The sequence below is a fragment of the Balaenoptera musculus genome, chromosome 16 (assembly GCF_009873245.2).
Source record: "Balaenoptera musculus isolate JJ_BM4_2016_0621 chromosome 16, mBalMus1.pri.v3, whole genome shotgun sequence".
NCBI lineage: Eukaryota > Metazoa > Chordata > Mammalia > Artiodactyla > Balaenopteridae > Balaenoptera > Balaenoptera musculus.
Window position 1 is genome coordinate 11363167 of NC_045800.1, and position 18224 is coordinate 11381390.

General features: G+C 38.7%; 1 protein-coding gene across 3 annotated transcripts in view; it reads right to left on the reverse strand.

Moving 5' to 3' along the window:
* Positions 1-346: 346 nt before the first annotated feature.
* Positions 347-18224, reverse strand: part of LOC118882675 (SEC23 interacting protein) — a 44627-nt gene continuing 26749 nt past the window's right edge. The window contains exons 13-19 of one of the 3 annotated variants that reach the window (XM_036828828.1): positions 17397-17588; positions 13944-14099; positions 13131-13233; positions 11809-11994; positions 10962-11121; positions 10016-10117; positions 347-2034 (exon numbers count right to left, since the gene is read on the reverse strand). In XM_036828828.1, the coding sequence (XP_036684723.1) occupies positions 10036-10117; positions 10962-11121; positions 11809-11994; positions 13131-13233; positions 13944-14099; positions 17397-17588 (879 nt within the window). In that variant the 3' untranslated portion in view covers positions 347-2034; positions 10016-10035. Of the gene's footprint in view, positions 2053-10015; positions 10118-10961; positions 11125-11808; positions 11995-13130; positions 13234-13943; positions 14100-17396; positions 17589-18224 lie in introns of all 3 variants that reach the window. The other 2 variants (XM_036828827.1, XM_036828824.1) reach the window with 2 other exon arrangements.

Below are 18224 nucleotides of genomic sequence, written 5' to 3' on the forward strand. Positions count from 1 at the left end.
GACGAGCTACTGGGGAAAAGGAGAAGGTCAAGCTTTACTCAGCGGCTATGCTCTCATCTAGTTTATATACTGAAACGTGAAAAGGGTTCAGCTACTTTTTAAACGTTTGCAAACCACTGACCTGAATGGCCATTCTAAGGTCTATAAGTATTTAATTCTATTTCTGATTTTTAAAAGTTTTATTCAACAAATATTTGGAAAATGCCTTACTTTGTGACAAGTCTGTGGTAGGCATGGTGGTTACAACAGTGAACAGTACGCTAATAAATACAGACTCTGCCCTCAGACCTATTACTGTTTTGGCTTTGGTTTTGTTTTTTTAAGAAATTGAAGAGTGATATAAACTCTGTCCACAGCAGAGTTACCCTCTAAAATTCTATTCTATATTTTCCCAAGTGTTAAAATCACAAGATTCCTAAAACTGAGCTGGTACACATTTCTACTATGGACACTGGTTCAAGTGTTTCTTCCTCTCTGCCCAATATTCAGAGGATACAGGCTGAATAATACAGACAAAACCAGTTGTAAGTTGAAAAATCAAACTGGATTTTATTAAAATATACATAAATAACCCTTATTTTTCTTTATTTCATCAGTTTGGGGAAGTTAAGAGGAAATTAAGTGAGAGGTAATAGCACTGGTGTAGAGAAATGAAGGCCAAAAGGGAGTCAGTGAAACTGTATCCTAGCCCAGATCTGCCACCCAGCAGCCTGAGAAAGGCATTTAGTGCTGTGTCCTCGGCTGCATAATGAGGTGGTTGGAATATATGCTGTCTGGGGTCACCTGCAGCTCAAAAACTCTACTGTCCTAATTATTAGGAGCAAATGCTACAGTTATGTATTAACTACAGAGCAGGTGTTCACAATGAAAAGTAAATGACCACTGAACTCATAGGAATACTTTTAAGGAAGACAAGAAGAATACAGACGTTTTCTGCTTTAAAAAAATGCATTGATGTTACTGTTTTATTCACACTAACTAGAATATATACACAAAAAATGTGTATCATATGTGGCTTTCAAAAAATTCTATGTTCCATGAGAACTATGTAAACAGTGTAAAATGTTCCTACTGCATAACAAAAGAAAATCAGCATTCCCACGTAGTATTAGGAAAATATTTAGATAATTTGAAGTTACAGTAAAACAAAGTAAAATATCACAGAACAGTCTTTTCATGAAATAGAGTTATAGTCTAAAAGCCAATACAGTTCATACTTTCAAATACTTTGGTAGAAGTGAAATTAATACAAAGCAAAAAACCCAAAATCCAAAAAAATTCTACTGTGGTTCTCATATTGATTGGAACTTTAGCAATGAGGCAACTGCACAGCTACCTTAGATGACAAAATGGAAAAACTTCTCGTTTGCTCCCCACTGCTGGTGGCAATGAAGCTGGGCGAGCACTTCACAAGACTTCTGTGAAGTGTGGAGCATCTCACTTCCTTCCACAGCTCTGCTCTCAGCAACAGCCTGGAAGGCTTCTTAAAGACCACAGTTCAGCTTGGAATAGAAGTGATCTTGGTTACTTCCGCTAACAGATACAAATGACCCCGCATTAAAGCAGCTCAGAACTATAATTCACATTTAAAGTAGAACATAAGTTTTTAAAAAACTGTATTATTATAGTTTCTCAAGAAGTCCATAGACCATACTACATTAATAAAAAAAAAAAGCAAGTTGAATAGCCCACTGACAATAGTTTTTTAAGAAACAGAAACAACCGTCTGCATGCTACAAATATTTCTTCATTTATATCACATATTACTTTGACAACTGTACAACTAAACTGATCTGAGGAGTTTTTAACTGCATCATTTTAATAATTTCTTTTTCACATCTATACAGTCCAAATGTGGTACTGATTTATTTCATTGTCTTTTTGTTCTGTATGTTTTCTTTTAAATGAAGCCCTACATCTGAGAATTACAGCAGAGTAACTGTCGGTGAATCACATTTCTGTCATCCATCACAGGAGCAGACTGGGGATGTCCTCTGAGGATTTTCTCAGCAATGTAATTTATACTGCAACTTTCTGTAAAGACAAGAATGTCTTTAAAAGAAGAAAAAGAATCCTCGGTCAGCTTTACAAACTTATAGTAATAACACAATAACGCACTGTCGTTCCTTTCTGAAGTAAAAGAACAAACACACTGTCAAGTGCCAAACAAACACTGCAAACTGCCTCTGAAGAACAGCCTGTGAGCACAAGTCCTCAGACAGGCCTTCTGGAGGGATGAAAGGGCATCAGGGAGTGTTTGGTGAGATAAACTAGCTGATAACCTTCATAACAAAATGAGTATAGAAAATAAAAGACAAAATATAAAGTGAATTATCTGTTGGGTTAATCTGAGGCTTTTTAAAGAACAATCCTAAAAAAGGTTAAAGGGCAGAAAAAAATTATTCAGCAAAATTGTCTATGCTTGGGCTTCCCTGATGGCGCAGTGGTTGAGAATCTGCCTGCCAATGCAGGGGACACGGGTTCGAGCCCTGGTCTGGGAAGATCCCACATGCCGCGGAGCAACTAGGCCCGTGAGCCACAATTGCTGAGCCTGCGCGTCTGGAGCCTGTGCTCCGCAACAAGAGAGGCCGCGATAGTGAGAGGCCCGCGCACCGCAATGAAGAGTGGCCCCCACTTGCCGCAACCAGAGAAAGCCCTCGCACAGAAACGAAGACACAACACAGCCATAAATAAATAAATAAATAAATAAATAAATAAAAATTAAAAAAGAAAAAGTCTATGCTTGAATGAACCAAGTATAGAAGGATTGTTAATATTTTAAATTAATTATTTTATAGTACCAGCGTAACATTGGGAACTAACTACTTGCCTAAATTTTACAACCACGTATACGAAGTAAAACAATTACAGTGAACAAATCATGTGTGAAATGAAAGGTTCTTAATTTTTCATATCAGATGTATCACAATCCCAGGACTACTATTGTTTGGACTTTGTTTTGCTTTGTTTTGTGCAGAGAGAATGTCAGGGGAACTTAAATCATTTCAAAATTCATTTGGAATAATAGCCAAGAACATAGTATACCAAGAACTTGCACTGCCAGATATTAAAAACTTTCACTGATTCTAAGACAGCATCAATTGTAAGATGCAATATTGTTTTATGTACCATGCAAAGAAAAGATGTCCAGGGTATGAAATCTAAAAGGAGACAGAGACCCTCGCAAAAAGTGGGGATACCAAATGGCAACAGCCTCAATGAGGGGTAAAAAAAATAATAATAACAACGCTTCCTCCAGAAGAGAAGACAAAGAAGCCTGCATACCACTTCCTTGACAACAGGAAGAGGGGGAAATAATTCCTTGATATTTGCACTGGTACCTCCACCCCAACCTGCCTACAAATTTTGTGCTCTGAGTTCACACTACCAGCAAAGGCCAAGAAAATCTCAAGCAGAGAAATTAGCTTCAACAGATTCAGACTGGTAGTGCCCCCAAGTGACTAGCAGAAGAAAACTCAAACCCTCTCAGGGAGAACTCAACTTCCATTAAGGCAACAGCTGATTTTTAAGATGCATTCCATACTTAAAGATGCTAAAATGTGGAAAATACATAATATGAAATCAGATAAATCAGTTATTTATCTGGTAGACAGATAAATAACTCAACAGAAGAGATGTCAGAAAGCCAAGAAAACAAATATTGGGCATATGATAAAAAAAATGTCAAACAATAGCACATGATAAAAACATAAAGCCAACGACAAAAGGGTACACTGTTCAATATATGGCACAGGCAAAAAAAATTAACTATTTAAGAAAAAAGTTAAATCCCTCTCTAAACCATATCCTTCTAACCTATAAAGTTAGATGAAAAAACAAAACCATATAAGAACTAAAAGAGAATAAATATAATTAAGTAATAATTAATCTTAAAAGACTGGCCTACATATTTTTAAACATGCTCCCCACCCCACCCCTCAAGAATCCAAAGCATAAAAATAAAAGGCGAATGTCAAACTGGAAAAAAAATTTGCAATGACCAAAGGTCAATACTCTTAACTGTCATAATTATAAATCAACCAGAAACAGAAATACCCCACCCCACACTGCCAGAAAAATGCACAAAGGTCAAAAACTGGCAACTGGGACTTCCCTGGTGGCGCAGTGGTTAAGAATCTGCCTGCCAATGCAGGAGACACGGGTTTGAGCCCTGGTCCGGGAAGATCCCACATGCCGCGGAACAACTAAGCCCGTGTGCCACAACTACTGAGCCTGTGCTCTGGAGCCCGCGAGCCACAACTACTAAGCCTGTACGCCACAACTACTGAAGCCCATGTGCCTAGAGCCCGTGCTCCGCAACAAGAGAAGCCACCGCAATGAGAAGCCCGCGCACCGCAACGAAGAGTCGCCCCCGCTCACCGCAACTAGAGAAAGCCCCCGCGCAGCAACAAAGACCCAATGCAGCCAAAAATAAATATAAAATAATAAATAAATTAAAAAAACAAAACAAAACCAAAAAAACCTGGCAACTGACAAAAGAAGAAATGGCCAATTAAATACATTAAACATGCTCAATTTCACTACTAATAGAAATGCAAAATAAAACAATGATATAATTTCTAGCTATCAAATTAGCAAAACTTTAAAAACAAACAGTAATACCCAGTGTGGGCAAAAGGGTGCAGCACTTATATGTATGGCACATATATGGATGGCCGCTATGAAACTTCAGCAACCTTCCTGAAATGCAACTTTACAACAAATACAGATCAAAAGCCTTTTAAAAATGTTGACTATCCTTAGATCTAACAATGCTACGTCTAGGAATTTATGTCAAGCAAACAGTCAGAGGTGTGCAGAAAGTATGTATAACTACATGTCAGAATTATTTATAACAGTGAAAAGTTGGAAAATCACCTAAATGTGCAACAGTGGTAGATAAATTAAGGATTTTAATAAATAGAACTATAAAATGAAATATAATGCAACTATTAAATATCCATGTATCTCTGAAGCACTGTTCATACTAGTAAAAGATTAGATAACCTATATGCCCATCAGTAAGGGATGGTTAAACAAATTACGGTGTAACAGTCAATGGAATACTACACAATTACTGAAAAGAATAAGGCGGCTCTTTTGTTCTGATATATATTCTTTCTGCCTGAGATGATCTTCCTCTCCCAGATATCCACCTAGCTCACTTGCTCAAATGACATTCTATCAGTGAGCATGTCCCTTGCCATTTTATATACAACAGCAACTTGTTCCCATCCCAAATGCACTCCCTCTCGCCCTTTTCCTGCTGCTCTGTTTTTAACCATCCGGCACACTTCCATTGTTTATTTACGGTCTGTCCTCCCCCAGAGGAAAGAAGATCCTTGAGGGCAGAGACTGTTTGGTCCACTGCTGTGAACCCTGGGGCCTAGACACTAGTACCTGGCACTTAGTAAGTAAGGTGCTCAGCAAATGATGCATGGATGATGGGTGGATGGATGGATGGGTGGATGGATATGGGAAAATCTCAAAGATACAAACATAAGAAGCGTGTCTTATTTTGCTAGTATTTGTCTTTTAAAAAGGAAAAAAATCATGTATGTGTTAGCAGATGTCTGGAAGGATACACAAAACTTGGAACGCTGGTTGCCTCTGGGCAGGGACACTGGGGAAGAAGTGTAAGAGCGAGAGCCCTCTCTTCTGTCACTTCTAAAAGGTGAACCAGGGACTTCCCAGGTGTTCCAGTGGGTAAGACTCCACGCTCCCAATGCAGGGGGCCCGGGTTCGATCCCTGGTGGGGAAACTAGATCCCGCCTGCATGCCGCAACTAAGAGTCCGCATGCTGCAACTAAGACTCAGCACAGCCTAAATAAATAAATAAAGAAATAAATATATTAAAAAAAAAAAAGGAAAAGTCTCTTCCTAAAAAATAAATAAATAAAAGCTGAACCCACTGTATGTATAACCCACTCAGAAAAACAAATAAAAATGGTAAATACACACACCCATGTTGTAGGCTGAGGTGGAAAAACTATACAATATACTCGCAAGTGGAAAAAAACAGGCTACAAAATAGCAAATAATATGAAATACACCGATGAGGTGGATGGACCTAGAGACTGTCATACAGAGTGAAGTAAGTCAGAAAGAGAAAAACAAATACCATATGCTAACACATATATATGGAATCTAAAAAAAGAAAAATGGTTCTGAAGAACCTAGGGGCAGGACAGGAATAGAGAATGGACTTGAAGATATGGGGAGGGGGAAGGTAAGCTGGGACGAAGTGAGAGAGTGGCATGGACATATGTACACTACCAAATGTAACACAGATAGCTAGTAGGAAGCAGCCGCATAGCACAGGGAGATCAGTTCCGTGCTTTGTGACCACCTAGAGGGGTGGGATAGGGAGGGTGGGAGGGAGATGCAAGAGGGAGGAGATATGGGGATATATGTATATGTATAGCTGATTCACTTTGTTATAAAGCAGAAACTAACACAACATTGTAAAGCAATTATACTCCAATAAAGATGTTAAAAAATATATATATATGAAAAAAAATATATATATATATGAAATACACCGAGACTTAGAAAAAGCTTAGAAGGATTAACTTCTAACACTTTCAGTTAGCGAGATTATAGGTGATTTCTGCTGCTGCTTTTCTACATTTTTCTAAAGTTTCTGTATGAGGCACTATCGTTTTATAATTTTTTAATGGTTTCTGAAGTACACAGAGCACTTGTTTAGCAGAGGGTCGCAGCGCCCAGATCCCATGGCACAGTGACTCCCTCCTCACTTTGCGTCTCCCATCCCAACCTCTGGGTCACCCACTGGGAAACTCCTCACTCCTGTGATTCTCCGACCTCATCCTGCACTGACCTCTTGCTTTTTTCAGTCTCTATCACCTCCCTTAGCTCCCTTGTCTTTCTCCTCCTGTCTTAGTCACCTGGCAAAACCCTAATCTAGTAAACCCAGTTATCTCTTACTGTGCACCTCAACCAAGTAGCAGCACATGGCCAGAGAAAAGTCATGCGATCGTGCTAACTGTACTCACTTCAAATTTATGACCAAAATATCGAATGGGCACTCAAGCCTGCAATGCAATCGCACCACACTCTGCTGGCAAATTCCCTTTCCCCACACTCTGAGGTGAGCGTTCTTCTGCTCCCCTCTCTCCTCCCGTCTCCCACAGCCCTTGACCGAGACCTTACTCTCACACACTTAGGACAGGAGGCCAGAGAACGCCGGTCTACCCACCACCACCGTTACCCACTACCCATGCTGTGCCCTCACTCTCGGCCTTCCTCCGGTCCCATGGAGGAGGCAGCCCTGCTCCTTTTCTAAGACAAAACGCTTCGATTTGCCCCGGCCCTATCCCCCATTGACTTTTCAAGTATTTCCTCCAATAATATCCCCTTTAGCTCTTGCATTATCAACTTCTCCCTCAATACTGGCTCACTGTCGTTAGCAAACAAACGCACCTGAATATCATAAAATGTCCCTGTCTTATTTCTGTTAACCTTCACAGCAAAACTCATTCCTCTGATCCCTTACCTCTCCTCAGCCCACTGAACCTCTGCCATGATCTTAAAACAGCTTTGCTCAAGGTCACCAATGATGTCCTATGTCCTCTTCAAGCCAGTGGCCAATTCTTGGTCCTCCTCTTACTTGACCCCTCAGTGGCATTTCACATGGCTGACTGCCCTCTCCTTGAAACAATCGTCTCTCAGCTTCCCTGAGACCACAAGCCCCTGGATTTTCTTTCACTTCACAGACTTCTCTCTTCTCCACTGACACACTCCTAGGTGACCTCATCCAGTTTCTGGTTTCAGATGGCCAAGTATGTGCTGATGATTCTAAGGTTATTATTATCTTCAGACTAACATCATCAACTACCAACTCTCCATCCCCACAACCCCCAAAACCCTGCTCCCCCCACAAGCCTTCCCAGGAAAAGGTACCAGCAACCACTCAGTTGCTCACATCAAAATCCTAAGGGCCATCCTTAACTCTTCTTTCCCGCACTCCCCAGAGTGAACTCATCTGTAAGTCCTGGACATCGCTACCCCCGCACTAGGCCTGAGTTCAGTCACCTTTCGCCATCCCTATCACTACAACCCTAGTCGGAGTCACCACCAGCCTCTTCACTGTTGTCCCTCCATCCCTGCCCAACAGTCCACCCTCCACCCAGCACCAAAAGCAATCTTTCTAAAGTATAAACCAAATTATGTCACTCCTCTTCTTAAAAACGCCCAATGTTTCCATTACGCTTAGAATAAAATGTAAACGTCCTACCAGATCCCTCGTAGTCAGGCCCACCTACCTCTCTCCTCTTCTCCCCTCTAGCTACACGGGTCTGCTCTCTGTCCCTCAAACACAACACATCGGCTCCCAACTCATGGCCCTGGCAACTGCTCTTCTTTCTGCCTGGACTGTTCTCCCCGTATCTCCAGGTGTCCACCTCCTTCTCATCATTCAAATTTCAACTCACATATCATCAGCTTGGCAAGGCCTTCCCTGGAAGCACCCCCAGTCACTCTCAACCTCTTTCTATTTTGTCTTTTCCACAGAACCTATCAATAGCTGACATTTACTTGTGAATTAGAGTACAGGCTTACTGTAATCTCCTCCCCGCAGAAGACAATTTCCTTAAAGGTGAGAATGCAACCTCATTTAGCACTTATCCCCAGGATGAAAACTGGCGTCTGGCACATAGTCGGTGCTGAATAAATATCTGTCAGCCAACTGAATGACTATTTCATAATTGAAAATCTGGACTGAGGTAACTCTTGACATTACATTTAGTTTATTTTAATATTATAATATCAGAAATGCTAAGAACTGATAAACCTGTATCAAAAGTCTGATTACAAAATGGCCTTTTATACCTCTTACCTACTCTGTTAAGGTTTTCTAATACACATTAGGAAATGACCTAAATGTCCATGAACAGGAAGCTGGCTAAAGATGTAAATATTTATGTAAATAGCCATACAATGGATTCCTATGTAGCCATTAAAGAGAACGAAAAAGATCTCCACAAGTTACTATGCAAGCTGCATGGCTGATCGACAACATCAAGTTGCAGAACAATATAGTCAATGAGATCCCTCTGTTCTGACATGAACACATATTTGATTGGACATGCACAGGAAAATTTCTCTAAGAAAATCCTACTAAAAGTGGTTACCTCTCCAAAATAAGAAGGTGAAGACTGAACTTATCATTTATGATTAAAAAACCAAAAAGTGCCAGGAACTACCTTTGATTTCAGCAATCGAGAGCTCACCACTTTGCATTTCACTCTTTCAAAGGCTATAAAAGTTCTAACTTTTTAAAAAACACATTACCTATTTTTTAAAGTGATGTATAATCTAGTGAGGAAAAACTGGCGTCAGGTGTCTCAGGAGAACAGTCAGGTTACAGAGTGTGGCCAACTTGCAGGTTGGTTTATGCATTATAGGTTTAACCCCCTTCTCTATTCCTTCCCTTGATAATGACTGGGAATGTTTAAAATAAAACCTTTACAACCTTTCAAGCAGTTTGGGGTTCAGCGGGGACATGGGACATGTGACACAGGCTTAGTCAACAGGCGTGAGTAAATTTTTACAGACGCTTCTGTTTTCCTAATTAAGATAGATAAGATATAACTAATACTACCCTTTCTCACCTTCTTCATGCCCCGAACACAGATGTGATATCTAGAACTATGGGAGCTATCTAATAACTACAAGGCAACAAGAGCCAACAGGCAGGTGAAAAGATGCAAACAATCTAGTGACATCATTCAATAGATGAACCCTTCCTGTTATATAAGAAAAATAAACCTCTATTTTTTTAAGGTATTGTGAGTTTGGTGGAAGGAAGGAAGGAAGGAAGGAAGGAAGGAAGGAAGGGAGGGAGGGAGGGAGGGAGGAAGGAAGGAAGGAAGGAAGGAAGAAAAACACTTAGAGGAAACAGAAAAAAGAAAAATTTATAGTCAACATCAACTCCATAAAAGAGGCTTCAGAATGAAACATTCAGAATTTATACGCACAATAAAGATAAACTCACACGGTGAAGCTGAAGTCCAATCAATGCTGGGGCTGTTCTGGACTAATGCTCATTGTTCGATAAATTTCTTTAAGTAATAACAGGGCAGTATCTTCAGATTCCCTATTAAAAAGAAAAGCACATTTACTTAAGAGATAATTAGAAATTAACCTCTAGGACTTCCCTGGTGGTGCAGTGGTTAAGAATCCGCCTGCCAATTCAGGGGACACAGGTTTGAGCCCTGGTCCGGGAAGATCCCACAGGCTGTGGAGCAACTCAGCCCGTGCACCACAACTACTGAGCCTGCGCTCTAGAGCCCGCGAGCCACAACTACTGGGGCCGCGTGCCACAACTACTGAAGCCCGCGTGCCTAGAGCCTGTGCTCTGCAACAAGAGAAGCCACCACAATGAAAAGCCCACGCACCCCAACGAAGAGTAGCCCCTGCTCTCCGCAGCTAGAGAAAGCCCGCACGCAGCAATGAAGATGCAGCCAAAAATAAATTAATTAATTAAAAAAAAAAAAGAAATTAACCTCTATGCATAAAGGTAGAGAATGCAGCTTTGGTTCTATTCAATTCTACCTAAGAAGGGCAAATGAAAATAAAGTAGTGTAATCTCAGAGCTGTCCTTAAAAACTGGATGAATACCAATCAGCTCCAAAATAGCTGTGCTGCAGTTCTCCTTGGTGACGGAGGATACACAAAAGGATGGCTTTCAAAGTCCCTACCATTCCCATTCTGTGAAAGGCATCCCTGCAAAAACAGTGGGCAAGTACCAAAGGCCTTTGGTCAAAGGCAGATGACATGCTGCCATCTTGTGGATAACTAAACTAAAGGGGGAAAATACTGATTTTGAATATATGGGCATTCAAATTGCAAATGGTAAATCAGCAAGAACCTCACTAAAACTGCTGTATGTGCTGCAACGTAAAGGCCACATGAATGTTATCAAAGATGAAAATACTTACCAATAGCATAAGTGACTCTGAAGAGCGAAAAGATATTCATTAAAACTCTCTATTGGCTTTTCTTGAAGAACATAGTCAATTCGGCGGCCTCCGTTTAACATTCCAACCTTTCCTAAGTAGTCCTCATCCTTGGAAAAATCTGGACTTTCAACAGTCTTTTCTGCTAGAATTTAAACCATTTCAATATCAAAGTCAATCACTTAATCATTATCCTTTGACTTTAGCTGACCTTCTGGGCTCAAGAGAATATTGCTTGACACACGTAGCAACCTGGGGAACTACCAGGCTCACTTCCCATTCCTCCAAAGAGCCAGGGGAAGAGGGGCTGGTTCCCCAAGAGAGAGGAGAAAGAGCCAACGAGCCGACAGAAGTTTTGAAGAAAAGGGGTGAGAGAGCGTTGTAGAAAGAAAGGAAATAGAATTAGAATCTGAAAGAATCAAAAACATCACGGCACAATGACCTGACATTGCGTGTACAGTCTACAACGACACAGTACAGTCAGACACAGTACCAGGAGAACATTTCTCACAGGGGGTCATTCATATGCCTGAATACTAACTTAGTTCTCAACTCTGACATTCCACTCTGGCCTTATCAATCTCAACAAAATTTTAAGCCTGCAGAGTAAAAAGTTCAGCAACTATGAGCCCAAAACCTAGTAAAAAAAAAAAAAAAAGGATGACACGCATTTTGAAGTACAGTTTATCCTAACTGATTTTCCTTTATAGGAAGAGCCTCTACATTTCAACAAAAAAGACTACAATGGACAACCATCATCAAATAATTTATGTGTGCTATGTTCACAAATAATATTTGTACTGGAAAATGCCTCAAAAGTCAAATTTACCTTCAACTACTTGCTTTTCTTCTTCTTCTTTGATTTGATTGGCTACCTTCTCCAATTCTTCTTGCAGCTGAGTTGAAGAGGTATGAGCACGGGCAAACTCATTTAATGTCTGCCAAGCACTTTTCAGAGAGCTAATGAAACCCTGCTTCAAATCAGATCCCATACGAGAGAGACTTTCTTTCAACTCTAAAGAGATTAAGATGACATATCAAGTTATTAGTTACTGGGTTAAATTCTGCACCACAAAAATTAAAGCAAAAGTTATACTATTCTCAGACAGGATAAGACCTCTTACTCTTCTCTTAAATGTCAAATATATGGAGTTTCTCAGCCAAGAACTTCCAACGTGTTAAAATGTTTTGAGGAGTCTTATTCTGTCTTTTTTTTTTAACAACTAAACTTGATCCAGCCTAAACCTATACATTTCCTCTCTCCAATAAAAAAAAGGAGTTCAAATACCATAAAAATGTAATAAGCACATTTATGTGCTTTTTTTTTTTTTACTCTAAGTTAAAATATGGGCCCACAAGATTAAAAAGATGGTTGTTTTTCTAATACATATTGGTGAAATGGTTTTGAGAATTTGAGATTCTGATATAACCACAATTTAAACTTCTAATTTAAAAATGAAGAAACTCCTGCCCCTTCACCTTTTCTGCTTTTGTCTAACAAAAAATATATGAATTCATAGTCTTAGAGTATCAAATTTCTCATCTAACTTCAAAAGAGTTAATTGTGTTTATAAAGCATGGTGCAACGTTAAAAAAAAAGAAAAATATTTTAAATAAGAAGGCATGATCACTGTTCCTTCTTTTAAACCTATGGATAAGAAGTACTATACACCATTAGTAGACATAAAAGAAACCTAAACCCTACCTGGAATTATTATCAATCCATTTTGTTTAATGAATTTTTTTAATAGGAAAAGTCTGTTTAGTTAGCAAGGAAAAAACAGCTCGCTTGACTTATCATCAAATTTTTATTTCTTGATGGTTTGGTCATTAGTTCAAAAGTTACTTTGCTTCCCAATTCCAAAAACTATAACCAAATTCTATCAAAATCTATGCACCTCATCACTTTATTACCAACTTTCCCCATTCCTTATTATGTCAACAATTAGAATGTTATCAAGGAGAAATCATTAAGGAGAAGGAACTCATTCATAACTTTACAGCTCCTGCAAATAATTAGTAAACATGTTCTGAACAATGCAGGCATTTAAATAAATAAGAACTTAGTGTTAAAATTTTCATAACTCATTACAAATGACAGATTACAAAATGACAGGAAGGAAACAAGTTTTTATAGTATTTGCTTTTTACCTAAATGAAGTCTTTTTCTGCCTTTGTGATGTGGAATGAGAACTGCTTTTAGGTCCAAATCTGGTACAATCATAGGTTCTAATCTATATGCCACTGGATCAAGCTATAAATAGAAGAATTAGAAATCTATGAAAAGCTGTTTTGAGTTATATATCTTAGTTGAGTGAGAAAACAGGTATCTAGCAAACCAGAGATTTTGATTTTCTTTTCACACCTTATTCAAATACTGGTAATTATAAGAAGACTTTCAAGTTTGTGGGTAAAATTACTTGGCAAGCAAAGCAAGAAAATTATTTCCTTGAACAAAGGCTTTTTGGTAGAAAAGTTTATCGGAAAGTATCAGACTGTATTTTTTAGGTCAGAGAGCTGAGTTGTACAAAATCAAAATTAGTATTAATTCCTAAGAAATAAGAATCTGAGACTCTATTAGGATAAAGAGGACTGGTGCTTCGTCTTCTTCAAAATTGAAGTAAATGGGGCTTCCCTGGTGGCACAGTGGTTGAGAATCTGCCTGCCAATGCAGGGGACACGGGTTCGAGCCCTGGTCTGGGAAGATACCACATGCCACAGAGCAAATGGGCCCATGAGCCACAACTACTGAGCCTGCGCGTCTGGAGCCTGTGCTCCGCAACAAGAGGCCGCGACAGTGAGAGGCCCGCGCACCGCGATTAAGAGTGGCCCCCACTTGCCGCAACTAGAGAAAGCCCTCGCGCAGAAACGAAGACCCAACACACCCAAAAAATAAATAAATAAATAAATAAAGTTACATCTGTTTAAAAAAAAAAAAAATAGAAGTAAATGCAGTTCACTCACTGGGTGATAAATATTGAAGAATCCTTTGCAGGTAGGAAGCCTGTAGTTCTCATCTATCCTGTCCACTCCTCGAATAGTGAGAAACATACCAATTGGAGATCCCAAGGCAAAGAAAATCTCTGGTTCAAAGTCTAAGGAGTTGTAAACAACAGAAACCTAGAAAGGATCAGAAAACAATGACAGATGGTCATTCCAATGTCATGTAATGCAAAATTCAAAAGTTCAAACTGGAAGTGCACTTAATTAAAAGCATCCCAATACAGATGACACCCCTCCAGGTGTGGCTTACAGTGCTGACAACCACTGCCACGGACACTGCTGCTAGCTGAAAGGGACCAAAACATGTCCTTTTGAAATCTTTACATACTAATACATCCTCTGACTATACTTTTACTTACTGTATACAGAAGTAAGTAAGAAGTAAGTAAAAAGCATAAAATATATAGTGTACGGAAGTATTAGATTTATTTTAGTTATAAATGTGGTCAAAACTACAGACTCTAGAATCAAACTGCCTGGGTTTGAATCCTGACTCCACTCCTCACTGTGTGACTGACCTTGGGCAAGTTTCTTAACCTCTCTTGCCTCCACCTCAGTTTCCTCATCTATAAAATGGGGATCATAACAATGCCAAACTCATAATGTGGTTGAAAAATAAATAACCTAATCCACATAAAGTGCTTAGCATATTTTAAGCATCCAATGACTGTTACTTCCATTATAACTATCATCCTCATTCATTAGGCATGTTTCCTTCCATCAGAAATGTAATTTATCCCAAAAGAGCTCTTGTTTGGGGGAAACCTCTCAGTTCACTGGGAACTGCCTAGAGTGAGAGAAAGCACCCACATTCGGACAGCACTCTATAATTTACAAAGCTCTTTTGTTTGTTGCTCAGTGACAGAATATGAGTCTTCATCATTTTAGTACCCTGAGAATGAAGAACAATGAATGGCATAATCCAAGTGCGTGACAGACGTCCACTGAGAGCAAAGGGCGTGGCAGGAACCCTCGTGCCCGCTTATCAGACGAAGACAGTGAAGCCCAAATAGGTGATGTCACTTACCTAGGAGCACACAGTGAGTGGCACAATGAGGATTTCTAACTCCAAAACCAATGCTCTTTCTACAACTAGGCTGCCCTTCTAACAAAGTCTAGACTTCACATCCCTTTGTTTGCCCTTATATTTGCAAATTCAATAGTTTCTGCTACTGATGAGGGCCACAAAATACTCTCAAGATTATGTATCTTTCCCCAGTTCCAGAAAAAAAAAAGAGAAGAAGAAAAAACAAAGTTAAAAAAAATTATAAACTGGAAAAAATATTTACATCAAGGGGCCAATATCCTTAATATATAAATTCTTAACTATCAGTAAGAGAAAAGCAACCCAATAGAAAAATAGGTAAACCAGCACCTCACACACACACACAAAAGCCTAAAAAATAAGTGATAAAACATCTAACCTCTCTAGTGCTCAAAGAAATAGAGTAAGATACAGTTATCAAAGATATAAATGAAATACTAAAAAAAAAATTAAAATCTATTTTCATGTAAAAAATTATTTCTTTAGAAGAAGTTACACAAGTAAGAATACTACATATTTTTAAAGGAGAATGATAATATCAGTACTAGTGAGGGAGAGGAGAGACAGGCAGTCTTATAAACTGCCAGTCGGAGTACAAACTGGCACAACCTTTCCAGGGGCAAGTAGCAATAACTATTAACATTCTCATGTGCACGTCCTTTGGCCCAGCTATAAATACTTCCAGTTATTTAACTGAAAGAAAGAATAAAAAATGTACACAGAAAATTGGTTTAAAACTGTTTATCACTGGATTGCTTAAAAGAATGAAAAACTGCCTACATGTCCAACATTATGGGTTGAATGTGTTCCCTCCAAAAGAGAAACGTACCAGTACCTCAGACCTTACTTGGAAATAGGGTCTTTACAGCATTACAGTGGGCCCTAAATCCAATATGACTGGTGTTATTATAAAAAGGAGAAATTTGGACACAGTGACAGGCATGCACAGGAAAGATGATATAAAGGCAAAGGGAGTCTGCCATGTGAAGACAGAGGATTGGAGTGACGCACACAGAAGCCAAAGGACGCTAACAACTGCCGTTAAACCAACAGAAGCTAGAAAGAGGCAAGGAAGGATGCCTCTATGGGTTTCAGGCCCTGCTGACGCCTCAGTCGTGGAACTGTGAGACAGTAAGTTTCTGGTGTTTAAGACCACCCAGTCTGTGATACTTTGTTATGGCAGCCTATTACAAAATAAGCTTTGTGTTAGATGATTTTGCCCAACTATAGACTAATGTTAAGTGTTCTGAGCACGTTTAAGGTAGGTGAGGTTAAGCTATGATGTTGGGTAGGTTAGGTATATTAAATGCATTTTTGACTTTGGATATTTTCAATTTACAATAGGTTTATCAGGACATAACCCCATCGTTAAGTCAAGGAAGATATGTATAATGTTCTAGTATTTCCCATTTTTCTTAAAATATATATGTAAATATATGCTCAAATAAAAGTCTAGAAGGCCTTGTTCAAACTGCTGATGGTGATTAGTCAACTACTAATCACAGTAGTCACAGACAACTACTGAGTCTGTGCTCTAGGGCCCGTGTGCCACAACTGCTGAAGCCCGTGTGCCTACAGCCCGTGCTCTGCAACAACAGAAGCCACCGCAATAAGCCTGCGCACTGCAACGAAGAGTAGCTCCCGCTCGCCACAACTAGAGAAAACCCACGCGCAGCAACGAAGACCCAACGCAGCCTAAATTAAATAGATAGATAGATAGATAAATAAATAAATAAATAAAATGCAAATTTTATGAATGAGTTAGGCTTAAAAGCTTGAACAGGCTATAGCAAACATCCAATAACATTTCCTGCCTTCTTTAAATCAGTCATGAACTCACTTAAGAGAATGGAACCATATAAACAACTATAAATATACTGAAAGTAATATTGTCTAAAAAGATTTTAATACTTTTAAGCCATTGAGAAACAATATATCATTAAATGCAGCATTATCAACTACTTGGTAGGTTTTTACAGGAATATTTCCCCCAGGGAAGAATTATGAGTAATAAAAAACATAAGTTGAGGGAATGTAGCAAGCACCTCTCACAGAAGTTTAAGTATATTCTGAAAATAATTTTCTAACTATCACCACTTCTGTTGCTAGTGGCTGAGACACTAATGCTATAAAATTATGAGGGGTGAAAAAAATTGAATAAGGACAATTTCAAACTGAGGGACATTCAGTCCCTCATTTCGAACATTATGAAAGAAGCATACAATTTTTATTAAGAGAAAATCAGTTTTCTCCCCCCGACCAAAAAAAAACTGTTGAATAAATATTTAAAGAATCTAAAGCTAACCCAAATAATACAGATATGTGATTCCAACATGAAATACATGGCCCAAGTCAATATGTTAACTTACCTGTCCAGTGCCAACTTCAAAAGACTCATAATCAACGTGCACAGAAGAAACGTAAACTCCGAGTGGGAGTTTCCTCTTGGACTCAGATTCTGAGGGAGAAGAAGCCATTTCTTTAGCTTTCTGAGCACTTTCCTCTTGTCCTTTTGTCGAAGCAGCTATCACTGCCTTCTTTTCTGATGCTTTTTTCTGTTCCTGTGAAATACCAAATTTTCATAATAGAACTGAGGGAAAAAAAGTTATCAGCTATCACTATGAAATATCTATATCAATATTAAGGAATGATTAGTAATTTCTTAGGCATAATAATGGTACTGTGGTTATTAGGGAAATGTCCTTTTAGAGATACATACTAAATATTTAAGGAAAAAAATACCATGATGTCTATAATCTACTTTAAAATTCTTAAGAAAAAGAAAATTAAGAACAAAAGCAAAATGTGGCAAAACAGCTACAGTTAAATCTAAATATTAGCTATTAGTATACTCTTTGCTCTCCACTTTTCTATATAATTTAAAATTTTACTAAAATTTTTTAAAATGCCAACTTCTTCCTTTGTGATCTCAACTTTAGCCAGATAATTTAGAAGTACTTTATATAACTGTAAAATATATACTTCCTATAAAGACATGTAACTTAAGAGAAATTTATTCATTCAACATCTTTACACCATTATGTCTACACGGAGCCACTGACAAGTTTTCCTCAAAAGCATTCTGGAAAGAACAGATAAACACATTGTGGTACATTCATACAATGGAATAACTATTTAGAAATAAAAAGGAGTAAACTGAAAATAAAACAACAATTATATGAATTTCAAGAACACTA